The sequence below is a fragment of the Pocillopora damicornis genome, chromosome 4 (assembly GCF_964200805.1).
Source record: "Pocillopora damicornis chromosome 4, jaPocDami1.2, whole genome shotgun sequence".
Lineage (NCBI taxonomy): Eukaryota > Metazoa > Cnidaria > Anthozoa > Scleractinia > Pocilloporidae > Pocillopora > Pocillopora damicornis.
The window spans coordinates 18547978-18563485 of NC_142673.1; the positions used below are offsets into that span (position 1 = coordinate 18547978).

The following is a 15508-nucleotide window of genomic DNA, read 5'->3' on the forward strand; positions in this document are numbered from 1 at the left end:
TTTTCCAATGAAATTTGCACAGAACTTTCAAAAACTTTATTGGTAATTTTAAGATTACAAATAAAGTATAGACACAAGTTGCATATAGCATAAGCTAGTGGAGGCAAGTTGTGTAGAGAGAACAAAAGATTGATAATTTAAACCATTAGTAAGCTTCTGGTACTAATGATAATCTCTTGAATACCAGCTTGCCACAGTAGATGTCACACCTATCCATTCTGTCAATAGTACCAACTGTATGTATTGGGGTTACTTCAGATCTCCCTAAACAGCAGAAAACATAACAGTTAATTCTTATCATCAGTCTCAATTAAGAAATAAAAATTAAAGGATCAAGACATTTCTAGCAAAGCAAAATGCAAGTAAAACTGGTTTGAAGACATTTTAACCAAAAATTTGTTTTTAAATACAATAAAAAAAGTCAACATTCTAAAGAAATGAGGAGTTCCAGCCCCTAGAGTAATAATCCATTAGTTGTATTACTCGTTTCATATTCTAAGAACCAGAGGAAGTTTGATAATTTTAATCTGTGAGTTTCATAGTACAAATCAACTTAAAATTCACTTTGCATAGCAAATGCCAGCCGTTTCACCAACATGTCAGTTCGCCAAAACCTGTTCACCGACATATGAGGCGGATTCACCAATGATTATGTCAGTTCACCAAAGCTTATATGTTAGTTCGTCATTACAAACCACCAGAGGAATAAAACTTTACTACTGATGTATTCATGTGTGTTTGTTGGTTAATATTGTTTGAAGTTGTTTGTTTCACTCTCCCCAATCTCTCTCTCACACATAGCAACAAGGTCAAACAATGTCTGTTGTACAATTGATGGCTGATCGTGTTTGAAAAAAACTTTGAAAACCATCCACAGCTTTTACCCAGCAGAGTATAAACCTACCATAAAACCTTTTAGGAAACATTTGCGTAGTTAAAGAGCTAATGACTCTAGACATATTCCTTTGATTACACATGAGAAAGCCTTGGTTATTATTCACATCTTGCACTTGCATAGCAACAAAGTCAAACATAGTCCATTGATCTGTCAACAGCTGAACATGTTTGAAAAAAAAATTGAAAACAATCTTAAATGAGCTTTTACCTTATAGAGTATGAACCCCCTGTAAAACATTTTAATTAAACAATTGCAAAGTTAACAAAGGACTTTGTTTGACCGTGTTGCTAGATGTGTGAAAAAGATTGGGGAGGGTGAAAGGAACAACTGCCATCAATACTAACCAATGTACAGCCGTGAATACATCAGAAGTAAAATTTCATACCTCTGGTCGTATATAATGACAATTATTTTGGACGTAGGCAAACTGACATGATGGCAAATTGGCCTCAAACATTGGCAAAGTATTCTACAAGACAGAATGAAGCTGATACCATTCGTTTCGAATAACACATGAAAATGAAGAAAACACTACCAGAGAAAACTCATGAGACGAAGCCCGTGCTTTTTTTTTAAATAAATTAACTGGTTAGACCGAAAGCTAAAGAAATAAACAATGAACTGACAGTGGTGAGAGATTTGGAGGCCATGTAACAAATAAGTTCTACCGAAGTTTATCCTTCAGTTAGCACTACAAGCCCAAAAAGGCAATTAGAAAAACTGATTCCCAACAAAACACCGCATAAAAAAAGATAAAACCGGAGATGATTAAGGCAAGAATGTAACCGTTGTTAAGACACATGCTTACATACCAATTGCAACAGACTTGGAGAGCAAAAAGGCTAAAGACGGTTGTGATCCATGAATTGGAAAGTCCACCTCAACCTCCCAAAAACGATTTCACCGAAGATTGTAGTAAGAGGAACTCAATCCTGAAGCTGGAAAATTTTATAAAGGCTTGTGTCCTATGTGAATTCAAAGAGGAAGAAAAGACGATGTGATTTGAAGTGATTTGAAGCTTGGGGGCCACCTCGAACTTGATACAATTTTACTTCAAAGTTGAAGTAAAATAAGATCACATTCTAAATTAACTCTTTCATCGAATCGAATATCTCACCATCGTCTCCACATACAACTTTGTAATTCTTACAAGTAAAACATCAACATCTTAAGACTAACCTTCAAGGTTTGTAGTCTCATGTGGACATCTTGATCTTCAGTAAATCAAATCTCAAACTTTAAGTTTATGGGCTTTTTTCACGTTTTGTTTGCACTTTCATCATTAAAATATCCTAATCGGAATAGCTAACAAACACCAAGAGTATCCACAGAGTTAGAAATGTTGGTAAACTTGTCACAATCTTTTATCCCTCTCCAAAAAATATGACAAAAAGGTGTCGATCGCCCAGTTGAAATCCTGTTGAAACGCGCTGGAAATATCTTAATGACGGCGAACGCGCCGAACAAAGCGCATGCGCCGACAAAATTCGTGCGGCTAACAAAATTCAACTAAACAGAAATGTCTCGAAATAGTATATTCGTGAATCATGTATGCAACTTTTCACCTTGCGCCTCACATCGTTCCCTTCTGATTGCCTACTGCATTGTCCTGTTGACCTTTTCATTTGTTTTCAAAAAAAAAAAAACTCGCTATTACAAGGCCTCACATGATTGGCTACTGCCTTGTCCTGCTGACCTTTTCATTTGTTTTCAAAAAAAAAAAAACTCGCTATTACTCACAGTTTTCCAAGGCCTCACATCGTTCCCTTCTGATTGGCTACTGCTTTGTCCTGTTGACCTTTTTTTCTGTTGTCAACGAATATTTTCCTAGTGGACCTCTAAAACCCAAACACAATTTCTTGCGCGCGAAGGACAGTTCCAAGGTTGCTTTTCGGAGAGTTAAAAATTACGTCCGGTTATTTCGAAGTGGTAGACGAACAAGTTGTACAAAAATTGAGAGGAAATACGCTTAAACTTGAAGTGACTGTGAGAGCAACATGTCATTTTCTACATGGAGTTGGGTGAATGGTGTCACTCTCACTGATAGCGTAAAAGAAAAAATCAGAGACGCGCACATGCACCCAGGAAAACAGGGGAAAAGCCTCTTTCATTCTACCGACGAAAGCGTTGTCTGGAATCTGGTTAAAGATACGTTTGTACACCCTGACGTCTTAGAGCCACACAACTCTGATTATGACAAGGTAGTTCTACAGAAACGATTTTCGTCAGTGATTGGAAATCTTGGATGCAATGGAGCAGAGTGCTTTTGGGTGACCGTCATCTACCACAAGGATGATCGAAGAATAGTAACAGCCTATCCAACATGATAAACTAACAAATATTTTTTACATAAATTGGACAAGAATTAGTTTTGTGAATTTCGCAGATAATTTTAATAACAGTACTATTGCGCTTCATGTCAGTCATGCGTAAGTAAGCCACATATGATAATGAGCTTCGATTGTGTGAGGACTTGGCAAAATTTTTTAGTTTTCATGTATCGTTCGTGAAAAGATTGTCGGTTTAAGGCTATGAATTTACATTTTTTGTGAACAAATCGACTGCTGGTCTTACGCAGTCTCACTCGTTAAAACTAATGTAGAGACGTTTCTTGATCTCTATGGAAAATGGATAATTTACACCTATCAGATTTTAAAGAAATAAGACTTAAGTCCAAAGGGGACTTTGACATGATAAACTAACAAATATTTTTTACATAAATTGGACAAGAATTAGTTTTGTGAATTTCGCAGATAATTTTAATAACAGTACTATTGCGCCTCATGTCAGTCATGCGTAAGTAAGCCACATATGATAATGAGCTTCGATTGTGTGAGGACTTGGCAAAATTTTTTAGTTTTCATGTATCGTTCGTGAAAAGATTGTCGGTTTAAGGCTATGAATTTACATTTTTTGTGAACAAATCGACTGCTGGTCTTACGCAGTCTCACTCGTGAACGTGCCTTCGGTAATGTAAACTTTCTAAGAACTCTGCTCGATTAGTGATCTGAGGTAAGACCTGTTACCATTCAAACTAATACTGCAAATTATCATATGAGTAGCGAGTCCTACGCAAAAAACAAAGTTTTATAAACCACTTTGCCCTTTTGATAACTACACTATTTAGGGGGGAACCTGCAAAACAAGCGGAATTGTCAGAGTTTGGCAGGCGAGTTAGCCGAGACCGAGGTCAGCGAGAAGAGCGGGTAATTTTTATATTCCCCACACTTTTCAGACCCAGCTTTCGTCCGTCTCTGGTAACGTCCCATTTTTCTTTTCTATCTAACCCAGAGGTATAATGGGAACGACGCTGGTTGAGCCCTTTAAAATATTTCACGCTCATAGGTTCTCATAGGTATCAATAAAAAAGCTTTATTTTCATTTCAATTGAATGTAAAAATGCCAACTATCATTCATCTTATAAATAAATACTGTACAACACACTCTTATCCGATGTACACTTACTACCTAACTAGCTATAATGATCAGGGCGAAAACATCAGCAAATTTACAAGTAGCTAATCATTTAAAAACCCAAAGTATCTCCAACTTTTTCTGTACACTTTTAACGATTAAAAATATCAATTTAGTAATACTTAGAGTTTAAATCATTAATAATCATAAGCGGACATTTGCTGAGGTCCTGGAAGACTTGTTAACATGCAAATTAAAAGTTTAAATGTCTACGTCCAAATATCCATGTTTCAAGTATTTGTTGCGCTGGATACTTGGATCAATTATCGTTATGCCTTCCGTTGACTCGTGTAATAAAATTCAAAAAAATTTTGTCAGGGCTGCTATCCATCCGTATACATAAAATCGTCTGCATCCATAATCCTCCTCTTTCCTATTTTTGGTTTCAATTTATCTGGTTGGTGTTAAGCTTCCTCGAACTATAATCTACTGGTTTCTTTTCTTTAACAATCAGTTATGACGACCCCTCTCCTCCCATAAAAATGTCTAATATTTCGAGACGTAACTCCTTCAAAATATCAGAATCTGCCAGCCACAACAGATTTTCAAGCGGCTCTCAATTTCGCCGCCGGATTTTACTTACACTAAATATCATTTACAATGCAGTAAAACCGCGAAAAATGGCACGACCTAACCGTACAGAGAGAAAGGAATACTATACTTGCTCTCTTGAAAAAAACCTGTCGACTGTCTTTGTAAGTAAAACAAAGTAATATCGTTATATAAATATATGCGAAAATTAAGACTGACGTCTGTTCTCCAGACCAGAGTTCGTTATGCGCCCGCACACTGTGAATAGTGCTCAGCAGCCACACTAGTAATTCATCTGCTTCTCTATCAAGTTCTAGGAGTTCTCGACCCAGTCTTTCAAGTTCGTCTCTCTGTGCGATCTACTGGGTCAGCAATTCTGAAAGATTAAAATATGTATTGTGCTACAGACGCAAAAAAAAATGGCTGTGTCCAAAACTTAAAGGATTTTGTGAGATATTGAAAAACCCTCCAGTATCAAAAGGATTGTTCTGTTCTAGTAGCACGCAACCCAAAAAATTATTTGACGACCAAACTACAAGAACAGTCTCCATAACTCTATCTACCCACTAAACACTTCAAGCGTCCGTGATGGCAATAGTATGTAAAATGCGTGTCATATATCACCCAAATACACGGCAGAGATCACTGACGAGTTCTTTGATACTCAGCTGGTGAAGATTCAACCGCGACATAAGAACTGGAGGGGAAAACGACGAATTGTCATAGAGAACTCAGACGGTTATTTATCTCCCACATTTCACTTTTTATCATCGGTTCAAAGCGCACTGAAAAGCCAAGTTGTAGCAACAATTAAATGCGCCACACAACTGAGAGTATCTTCTAATATACATACCTTCAGCCTCTGTCACGTCCGTAAGTAGTTGTTCCGAATCCTGATGAGCTTGTTGTACCTCTGAGAGGTTTCCGCTTGCCGCTTCATAGGATGAGTTCACCATGGACGCGACTGGTGGCAAAGATGCCGTGCTGTTGTCGAAGGTCTACCAAAGAGTGAACAAATAAACTCAAATCATAATGAACAGTGCAGACAACGACTAAATAGAAACCTTATAGGGAAACTATAACTATAGACTATAACTGCTGAGCGTAGTGTGAAAAGCCCGCGTTGCAGAACAGATTGCAAGAAATATGATGACTTGGCTAGACAACAGCTTGGTCTTCAAAGCAATCCTAAACCTTATTACAATTAAATTTCTCAATTATCCTTTGTTAAGTAATTACACCAAATCACCAAATTTTGTGTAAGAATAAGAACCAAGACCTTCACTAGAATTCCTTCCTGCTTTTAATTGGTTTCTAAGGAATTAGTGAGTGAAGATAGTAATGCAAATACTAAATACTCTGTGAAAACTGGGTCATGTGTCACCACAAGATTTTTCCCAAATATAGGATAAATTGATTTGAGTTGAATCTTACACTCAAATTTAAAAAGTTACCTTATCATTCAACTGGATGCTGCTAAACATCTAGAAATTAGATTTAGAAAGTGCAAATGATTATTACCTGAGAAAGTCACAAGGCCATGATCCAAGAAAGGACAAAAATCTTGAAGACCTGCTTTGAGAGGTGGTATTCTTGGCTTCCCTGCGCACATCTTGGCTATTATCAAAAATAATTTTCCAAGGACAGCAATAAATACATGATTATACAAATACAACCAATAGCAAAAAACAAATACATGTGAAATTAATGATACCTAGCTCAAGAAAAATGGCTTTGTAGAATTGTTGTTCACATAAAAATATATGTCTCTTTGTAAAACATTAATAAAATAATAATAAAAACTACTTATATAGCGCTTATCCAGTCCTGTTCTAAGCGCTTTACAAAAATATTAAAATATCACATGTTAAAATAATATTAAAAGTAAGTCTTAAGTTAACTGATGTCTAAGATATAGGCGTTTGACATGGATAAGAAAAGAGATCATACATTAAAGTAATTTTTAAAAAGATGAGTCTTAAGTTTACGTTTAAAAATATTTAAATTGTCACAAGAACGAATGTCATCAGGTAGTTTATTCCACAGTTCAGGAGCCGAAACAGCAAAAGCTCTATAGCCATAGGACTTGAGATTAAAGTTGACAGTAGTCAGACGCAATGTTGAAGACGAACGGAGCGTTCTTGAAGTTGAATAACGGCGTATTAGGTCTTGAATGTAGACAGGAGACTGCTGGTGAAGAGCTTTATGGGTGAGCAGAATTATTTTGAATTTAATTCGCTCAGAAATTGGAAGCCAGTGTAGGTCGAACAAAACAGGGGTGATGCGGTCGAATTTACGAGAGCTGGTAATAAGTCGAGCCGCTGCATTCTGCACTGATTGGAGCTTTTGGATAGCGTATTTGGGGACACCGTATAAAAGAGAGTTACAGTGATCCAACTTGGAGGTTACAAAGGCGTGGACTAGAGTCTCAGTGGTCTTAATGGATAGTAATTTCCTTATACGGGAAATGTTCCGAAGATGATAGAAAGCAGATTTACAGACAGATTTGACATGAGGGAGCATTGACATAGTACTATCGAAAACGACGCCGATATTTCTGGAAGATGAAGACGGCTGTATTATATCAGAACCAAAACGAAGTGGAGGTATAGACTGTTGAGGGTTGTGCTTTGAATAAAGGTAGAGAAGTTCAGTTTTGTCTTTGTTAGCTTCAGCTTATTTAAGGCCATCCACTTATCTAGATCGGATAAGCAATTCTCGATTTTAGCAATGCTACTGGTTAATTCCAGTTAATTCCAGTTAATTCCAAAACATTAATTTAGTTGTGAGCAAAAGTTTAAAACCACACACATGCAGCAATGATTCACTTCTAATATGCTGCATGATGTGACTTCGTGATGCAATGTCTTCAATATTATTTATAACTTCTTTAATTAAGGATATATGTTCAAATAAATGTATGTTCAATTGTGTAAATACAGTAAATATGAACATGGATGTCGTTTGTCATCTTCAAGAGAGAGAAAAATTCAGCTTGAATGACTTACTCAGCTTTGGATTCATTCCATTTGTAATCAACAGGCCAAGCTTCAAAACTGAAGTCATACAACCCAAGTCTTTTCTGTAACATTCAATTGCAAATTAACATGAATGTCAGTCACACATGGAGAGACATAGTAAGCCTCAGGTTGGGTTGCTGGACTCCGGATCAAAAGTTCCAGGTTCAAGCACAGGTTAGGTCATTGTGTTGTGTTCTTGGGCAAGACACTACACTCTTTTATAATTCCACTCCTCCCCAAGCAGGGTAAATGTGTACCAGAGAAGCATACACCTAACAGTGGCAAAATACTGGGAAGAAACTGTATTCCCTCACTTTATGCCATTTAAATCAGGATAAGCTGACTTTACCCCTCCCCACCCCACTCCCCCACACTATCCTTCACCTTTACAGTGAGTCAATAGAAGGCTGGACAAACACATAATAGTCCAAATATTTGGACCTATCTAGAGTAAGAATAAAGCAACTTTTGGTAGCATTCAGATAACTGTTGTAGAATACATATTGATCAAGTCTATGTCTGTGGACATCAACACACCTTGTTTTCCTCATTGTTATTCATTCTTGTTTCTTCTAAAAGAGCTAAGAATACTCTATAGTCCTGATTTTTAAATTGTCCATATCCTGCAGATAAAATAACAAAAAATAAATTAAGGATTTTTTTTTTAAGTGCATAGAATTAAGAGAAGTGTTTAAGGAAGATTAACATAAAAAATCAGCCCTCAATAAATTTTGCACATAAAAATTAGGAGTCACTAATAGTTCATTCTTTAAGAATCAAGATTTGATTTATAAATTTCCAAATAAGAGTTACTATTGATATACTAGAAACATAAATGCTGGCAGTGCATAGGTTTTTCACAAAAGTTGGGTCTGTTAGGGTGTGAGAGGAGCCTGTCAGTGAGAATATTATGCCCAGTGTTAGGTTGTTAATAATTTTTATGTGATGATAAGCAATCCCAGTTTTTGGGAATCAAATCACACTAATAAAGTTATTATTAACACAAAAAGATTGTTTACCAAAATGATGATTAGAAACACTGAGTTAATTTCTCACAGCACAGCACAAGGGTAGTACCGTAAGTTCACTCAATGGACTAAGCACAAATCCCCAACTATACAACTTTACCTCTTATGCACAATGCTCCAAACACAACCATAAGTCCTGTACCAATGAACCTAGACAAGCTTGCCAAACCTGCATGACTCAACAGACCTAATATCAAAGGAAGAACATCACATAATTAATTCCTTGTCAAAAGATAACTGTAAACAAATGTGCAAACTTAAAATCTCTGTATCATCATTAATAATGATATGATAAGTTTACAAGTGTAATATTATGTTCAACTGCTTTCCAAGCTTTATAACAAAATTCCATTGTCATAAAAAAACAACCTTACAGGGGTTTCAGTTATATACATTTTTATAAGAAGCTACTTAATGGGATAGACATATGTGATCACAAGTGAAGCAATACAAATCTTATCAACAAAATCTGAGCTGAAAGTGGTTGAAGGTCTTATGTTCAGAACCAGAGAGCCATTGGCAGCCAACTTAACTTCTGTAAGTACACCATGATTTACAAAATTGCAAAAATTTAGCCCAAACTTTCTAATGAAATGTTCTTTATCGTTCTTAACCCTTAAATTCCCAAGATCTGATTGTTAATTCTCCCCTCTAGCTGCTACACACTTCCTTGCAAATTAATTCAGTTACAAGAAATAGGTGTAAGATTTAGATAACAACTTCTAACTGATAAGCTTCAGTATTCTGATAATTTGGTATTATAAACTGAGGTGATAACATAAATTGGCCGCCATAAAGAGTTATAAAGCTGACATCTCAAGCATTAGCCCTTTTTCAGAGTGTTTACCTTGTTATACTCTTCCACAAACACATCACCAAAGTTTCTTCAGAAACTTACCCCCTTTTATTATTATTACCTGATTGCTGGATAATAAATGGATATTATTGGAAGAAGTTACAAGTTTTAGCTCTCTGGAAGTTCAAGAGTTAACTAATTTTCACCTCCTTGGTATGTTGGTTGCATAACCAATAAGAAAACATGATTTATTTCACCCTGCTGTTTGCAGAGCTACATGAAGCCATCCCAGTATAAAATATTCATATCTTATCAATAACAGTAATAACATTTACTGTGTTTGTTGACTGATAATAAAAACGTCAAGAAGTGATACAGACCTTTCCTAACAAGATAAAATCCTATAGCAGGAGCAGTTAACAAGGAAGTAGAGTAACAAACTGACCATGCTAATGACAACTACAAAAGAAGTCCACAAGATGTTACATAACCTCTTTAATGTGCTGGAGGGGATACAAAAAAATATCAGTCGGAACCAATTTCCGAGAAAAAGAAAGAAATACTACTCTACCCCTCGGAGATTTAAGATTTTCAAGCTTTCATGCAAAATATTCATCTCCTTCCCAACCTTAGGCTGATCTGCTGTAAAAGTCAAAACAATTGTCGTCGTGAAAAATCCCACAACGCTCAGTTTTGCGCGAAAATAACTACTTGGCAAAGTATTCTTTAGAGCTCAAGCTTAGCTAGGATCAAATCTTGAAGTAGGCTTCTTATTCCCTTACCGCTCGTAAAACTCCTGAGCCACATTGCTCCAAGGTATTCCCCTCGTATAGTCTACTCTGTGAAATAGTTCAAGCCATATAAAATTAAAACGCCACAAAGAAGAAGGAATATTCGAAGCTAAAAAACGAAACTAAGTAAAACCCACGACCTTCAAGACAGGTGATGGCTAGCTTTGTTTCAGTAAACATAAGCAAACGAATCGCGAAAACCAAAAGGTTAAATACTATTTTCAAGGTGAAAAAGCGTCCACTCAACACTTACTTGTCGACTATTTTTTGTAAAAATGCGATATAACTGTGGTCCCACCGCACACCTATAGATCTCCGCCATTTTGTTATCTAAAGGCTTCGAGAGAACAACCGCTGACGCATGTTTTGTCTGCACATATTATATAAATTTTTGTTTGATGCGAAATTACGTTGGAAAACAACTATGAATCGAGTATTTGAGAGAAACTTTCTTGACATTTTTCCCTCTGTAACTTAGATGGAAGCATCAAAATCTTAAAATTGTTGTGTGGCGTGTGGAAGGAAGTGATTTTCTGAAAACAAAAGATTATACAATCGACTTCGAGTCTTGCGCTATGATCTTTGGGGCGATCGATGTAGATGATGTTATTTGTGAAGGATACAAGAGGCCTGTCGAAGAGCGCAGTCGAAGAGCCCAAACGTATTTAATAGTATACTTTTATCTCAAGTTATCGTTGATCATTTGAAATAGTCACTTTCCTGTGAGCGTTTTGTAGAGCTTCAACTGTGCGGCTAGTGCAATGTATCTGCAATTCTGGCGACAAATTAAAGTTTACAGAAGTTGTTTTGTTTCAAAACTTTCTTTTGACACGAATCACAACCGGCAGGGCCGATTATCAAAACAAAAAGGACAATGTCGAGTAAAGAAAAGTAAGACAACGTTAGTACTAGAGATATTGTCGTTACATCGAAGGAGAGCTTGTTATAAATGGAGGAATAATTGTGGATTTTATCGAAGTAAGGAAATCTCTTTTCACTCAGAAATATCATCAGATATGACCAATGATGTGGGCTTCCAGTTGTGATATGAATAGTTAAATAAATTATTTCCTGATAAAAATCAAATTCACTTATCATTTCAACTGCATAACAAAATCACATACACTCTTGGCAACCTTATTTCCAATCTATTAAATCACGAGTTATGTGAAAATCCAGTGGTCTGAAAAGACTCTTTTTACAAGCCAAACAACAAAGAACCAGTGGGGCTGATATTAACAGTGGGGATGAAAAACAAAACATTTCCAAAGGCCTCTTTTTTTTCCTGGGAACAAGACTAAATGAGGTCAGATTAAACTAATGTAGAGACGTTTCTTGATCTCTATGGAAAATGGATAATTTACACCTATCAGATTTTAAAGAAATAAGACTTAAGTCTAAAGGGGAACTTTGACTTCTCATATTATGCAGTAATAGGAACCAACTTGGCTGTGCCAATTTTATGGCAAACAATTATTAATCAAATCACACATCAGTCACTTAAAGAACATGACAATATTTCACATGATCACTTCCACATTCTTTTCCAATGAAATTTGCACAGAACTTTCAAAAACTTTATTGGTAATTTTATGGTTACAAAAAAAATATAGACACAAGTTGCATATAGCATAAGCTAGTCGAGGCAAGTTGTGTGGAGAGAACAAAAGATTGACAATTTAAACCATTAGTAAGCTTCTGGTACTAATGACAATCTCTTGAATACCAGCTTGCCACAGTAGATGTCACACCTATCCATTCTGTCAATAGTACCAACTGTATGTATTAGGGTCACTTCACATCTCCCTAAACAGCAGAAAACACAACAGTTAATTCTTATCATCAGTCTCAATTAAGAAATAAAAATTGAAGGATCGAGACATTTCTAGCAAAGTGAAATGCAAGTCAAACTGGTTTGAAGGCATTTTAACCTGAAATTCGTTTTTAAAATATAATCGAAAAGTCAACATTTTAAAGAAATGTGGAGTTCCAGCCCCTTGAATAATAATCCATTAGTTGTATTCCTTGTTTCATATTTTAAGAACCAGAGGAAGTTTGATAATTTTAATCTGCGATTCTCATAGTACAAATCAACTAAAAATTTATTTTGCATGGCAAATGCCAGCCATTTCACCAGCGTGTCAGTTTGCCAAAAACCTGTTCACCAACATGAGGTGGATTTGCCAATGTCTAATGTCAGTTCACCAAAGCTTATATGTTTGTTCACCAACATCCAAAATAATTGTCATTACAAACCACCAGAGGAACAAAACTTTACTACTGATGTATTCATGTGTGTTTATTGGTTAGTATCATTTGAAGTTGTTTGTCACTCTCCCCAATCTCTCTCTCACACATAGCAACAAGGTCGAACAATGTCTGTTGTACAATTGACAGCTGATTGTCTTGGAAAAGAACTTTGAAAACCATCCACAGCTTTTACCCTGCAGAGTATAAACCTTCTGTAAAACCTTTTACTAAACCTTTGCATAGTTAAAGAGCTATTGACTCTATACATAATCATTTGTTTGATTACGCATGAGAAAGCCTTGGTTATTATTCACATCTTGCGATTGCATAGCAACAAAGTCAAACATAGTCCATTGACCCAACAACAGCTGAACACATTTGAAAAAAACTTTGAAAACAATCCATGACTTTTACCTTGTAGAGTATGAACCTCCTGTTAAACCTTTTCATTAAACAATTGCAAAGTTAACAAAAGACTTTGTTTGACCTTGTTGCTAGGTGTGAGAAAAAGATTGGGGAGAGTGAGAGGAACAACTGCCAACAATACTAACCAATGAACAGCCATGAATACATCAGAAGTAAAATTTTATACCTCTGGTTGTATGTAATGACATTTATTTTGGATGTAGGCAAACTGACATGTAAGCATTCGACATTGGCAAATCGGCCTCTAACATTGACAAACAGGTCATTGGTAAAGTGACAAGTTGGCAAAACGACCGGTTACCTGCATGGCAAAGTACTCTACTGAAATAAACAAGACAGAATGAAGCTGACGCCAATCGTTTCAAATAACACATGAAAATGAAGAAAATAACACCAGAGAAAACTCATAACACAAAGCCCGCACAATTTTTTGAGGTAAATGAACTGGTTAGACCGAAAGCCAAATAAATAAACAATGAACTGACAGTGGTGAGAGATTTGGGGGCCATGTAACAAATAAGTTCTACCGAATATAATCCTCTAGTTAGAACTTCAGGCCCAAAGAGGCAATTAGAAAAATTCCCATCAAAACACAGCAAAAGAAAAAGATAAAAAACCGCAGATGAATGAAGCAAGAATATAACCGATGTTAAGACATATGCCTACATACCAAGTACAACAGACTTGGAGAGCAAAAAGGCTAAAAAACGGTTAAGCCATGAATAGGAAAATCCACCTCAACCTCCCAAAAACGAATTCACCGAAAGTTGTAGTAAGAGGAACTCAATCCTGAAGCTGAAACAATTTTTAAAGGCTTGTGTCCTATGTGACTTTAAAGAGAAAGAAAAGACGATGCGATTTGAAGTGACTTGAAGCTTGGGGGTCACCTCGAACTTGTTGCAATTTTACTTCAAAGTTGAAGTAAAATAAGATCACATTCTAAACTAACTCTTTCATCGGATCAAATATCTCACGATCGTCTCCATATACAACTTTTCTGATTCTTACAAGTAAAACATCAACATTTTAAGACTAACCTTCAAGGTTTGTCATGTCATGTGCACATCTTAATCTTCAATAAATCAATTCTCAAACTTAAAGTTTTCGGGCTTTTTTTAAGTTTTGTTCTCACTTTGATCATTAAAATATGCTCATCCGAAGAGCCAACAAACATTACGAGTATCCACAGAGTTAGAAATGTTGGTAAACTTGTCACAATCTTTTATCCCTCGCCAAAAAATATTACAAAAAGGTGTCGAAGATGCCGTTAAAGGCTGAAAATATCAAAATGGCGCCGAACAATCTGAACACGCCAAACACGACCCGCAGACAACGCTCTCTGTTATCTGACGCCCGAACATGGCGCATGCGCCTGTTCTATTTACCGTAGATGACGGAATGTAGACAAGCTCCATAAGAATTTTATAAAAACGTGTTTATCCCAAATCTTCCCTTCTGATTGGTTACTGCTACTTCCTATTGACCTTTCTTTTTTTGGTTTCAAATAAGATGAATATCTTGTAGGACAGTTTCAAAATTGCTTTTCGGAGAGTTGACACCATTATGTCCGGTTATTTCGAAGTGGTAAATGAACACTTTGGCAAAAACTGAGAGGAAATGCACTGAAACTTGAAAGGACTCTGATGGCAAAATGACAGATTCTACAAGGAGATGGGTGCCTGATTTCACCCTCACCGATACCGTTAAAGAAAAAATCAGAGCCAGTCACATGCACCCAGGAATACAGGGAAAAAGCCTTTTCCTTTCGTCTGACGAAGACGTCGTCTGGAATCTAGTTAAAGATACGTTTATACACCCTGATGTCTTAAAACCTCACAGCTCTCATGATAAGAAGGAGGTTCTACAGAAAAGATTTTCGTCGCAAGTCGGCAATCTAGGATGTAATGGAGCTGAGTGCTTTTGTGTGACCGTCATCGTCCACAAGGTGGATCAAAGAATAATTACTGCATATCCAACATGAAAATTAACAAATACTTTTTACATACATTGGACAAGAGCTGGTTTTCTGAAGTTCGCAAATAATTGTAGTGACAATATTAGAATGCTTCACAAATCATGTTTCGTCATGCGTATCAAGCCTCAGATGAGCTTCGATTGTCTCATGACTTAGTAGGCTTTTTTTTTCTTTTAGTTTTCATGTATCGTTAATGATATGATTGTCGGTTTAAGACTCTGAATTTACATTTTTTGTCAACAAATGGCTGCTTGTCTTGGATGGATTAATGTAATTTTCTTTGAGAACTCTGCTCGATCAGTTATCTGGGATTCCGTAG

General features: G+C 36.2%; 1 protein-coding gene and 1 long non-coding RNA gene across 3 annotated transcripts in view; both read right to left on the minus strand.

The window, feature by feature from the left end:
• On the minus strand, window positions 1-2377 carry LOC113668161 (uncharacterized). The gene is made up of 2 exons (XR_016186316.1): window positions 2078-2377; window positions 1-264 (listed from the first exon to the last, which is right to left on the minus strand). It is a non-coding gene; the product is annotated as an uncharacterized LOC113668161 (long non-coding RNA).
• Window positions 2378-4252: 1875 nt separating this feature from the next.
• The window catches only part of LOC149047128 (phosphatidylserine lipase ABHD16A-like), a 40154-nt gene continuing 28898 nt past the window's right edge, over window positions 4253-15508 (minus strand). The window contains exons 1-9 of one of the 2 annotated variants that reach the window (XM_089205349.1): window positions 10792-10910; window positions 10530-10586; window positions 10128-10206; window positions 9052-9138; window positions 8461-8546; window positions 7912-7985; window positions 6425-6520; window positions 5757-5901; window positions 4253-5279 (exon numbers count right to left, since the gene is read on the minus strand). In XM_089205349.1, the coding sequence (XP_089061475.1) occupies window positions 5853-5901; window positions 6425-6520; window positions 7912-7985; window positions 8461-8546; window positions 9052-9138; window positions 10128-10206; window positions 10530-10586; window positions 10792-10860 (597 nt within the window). In that variant the 5' untranslated portion in view covers window positions 10861-10910 and the 3' untranslated portion in view covers window positions 4253-5279; window positions 5757-5852. Of the gene's footprint in view, window positions 5280-5756; window positions 5902-6424; window positions 6521-7911; window positions 7986-8460; window positions 8547-9051; window positions 9139-10127; window positions 10207-10529; window positions 10587-10791; window positions 10911-15508 lie in introns of those variants that run through there. The other variant, XM_089205350.1, reaches the window with a different exon arrangement.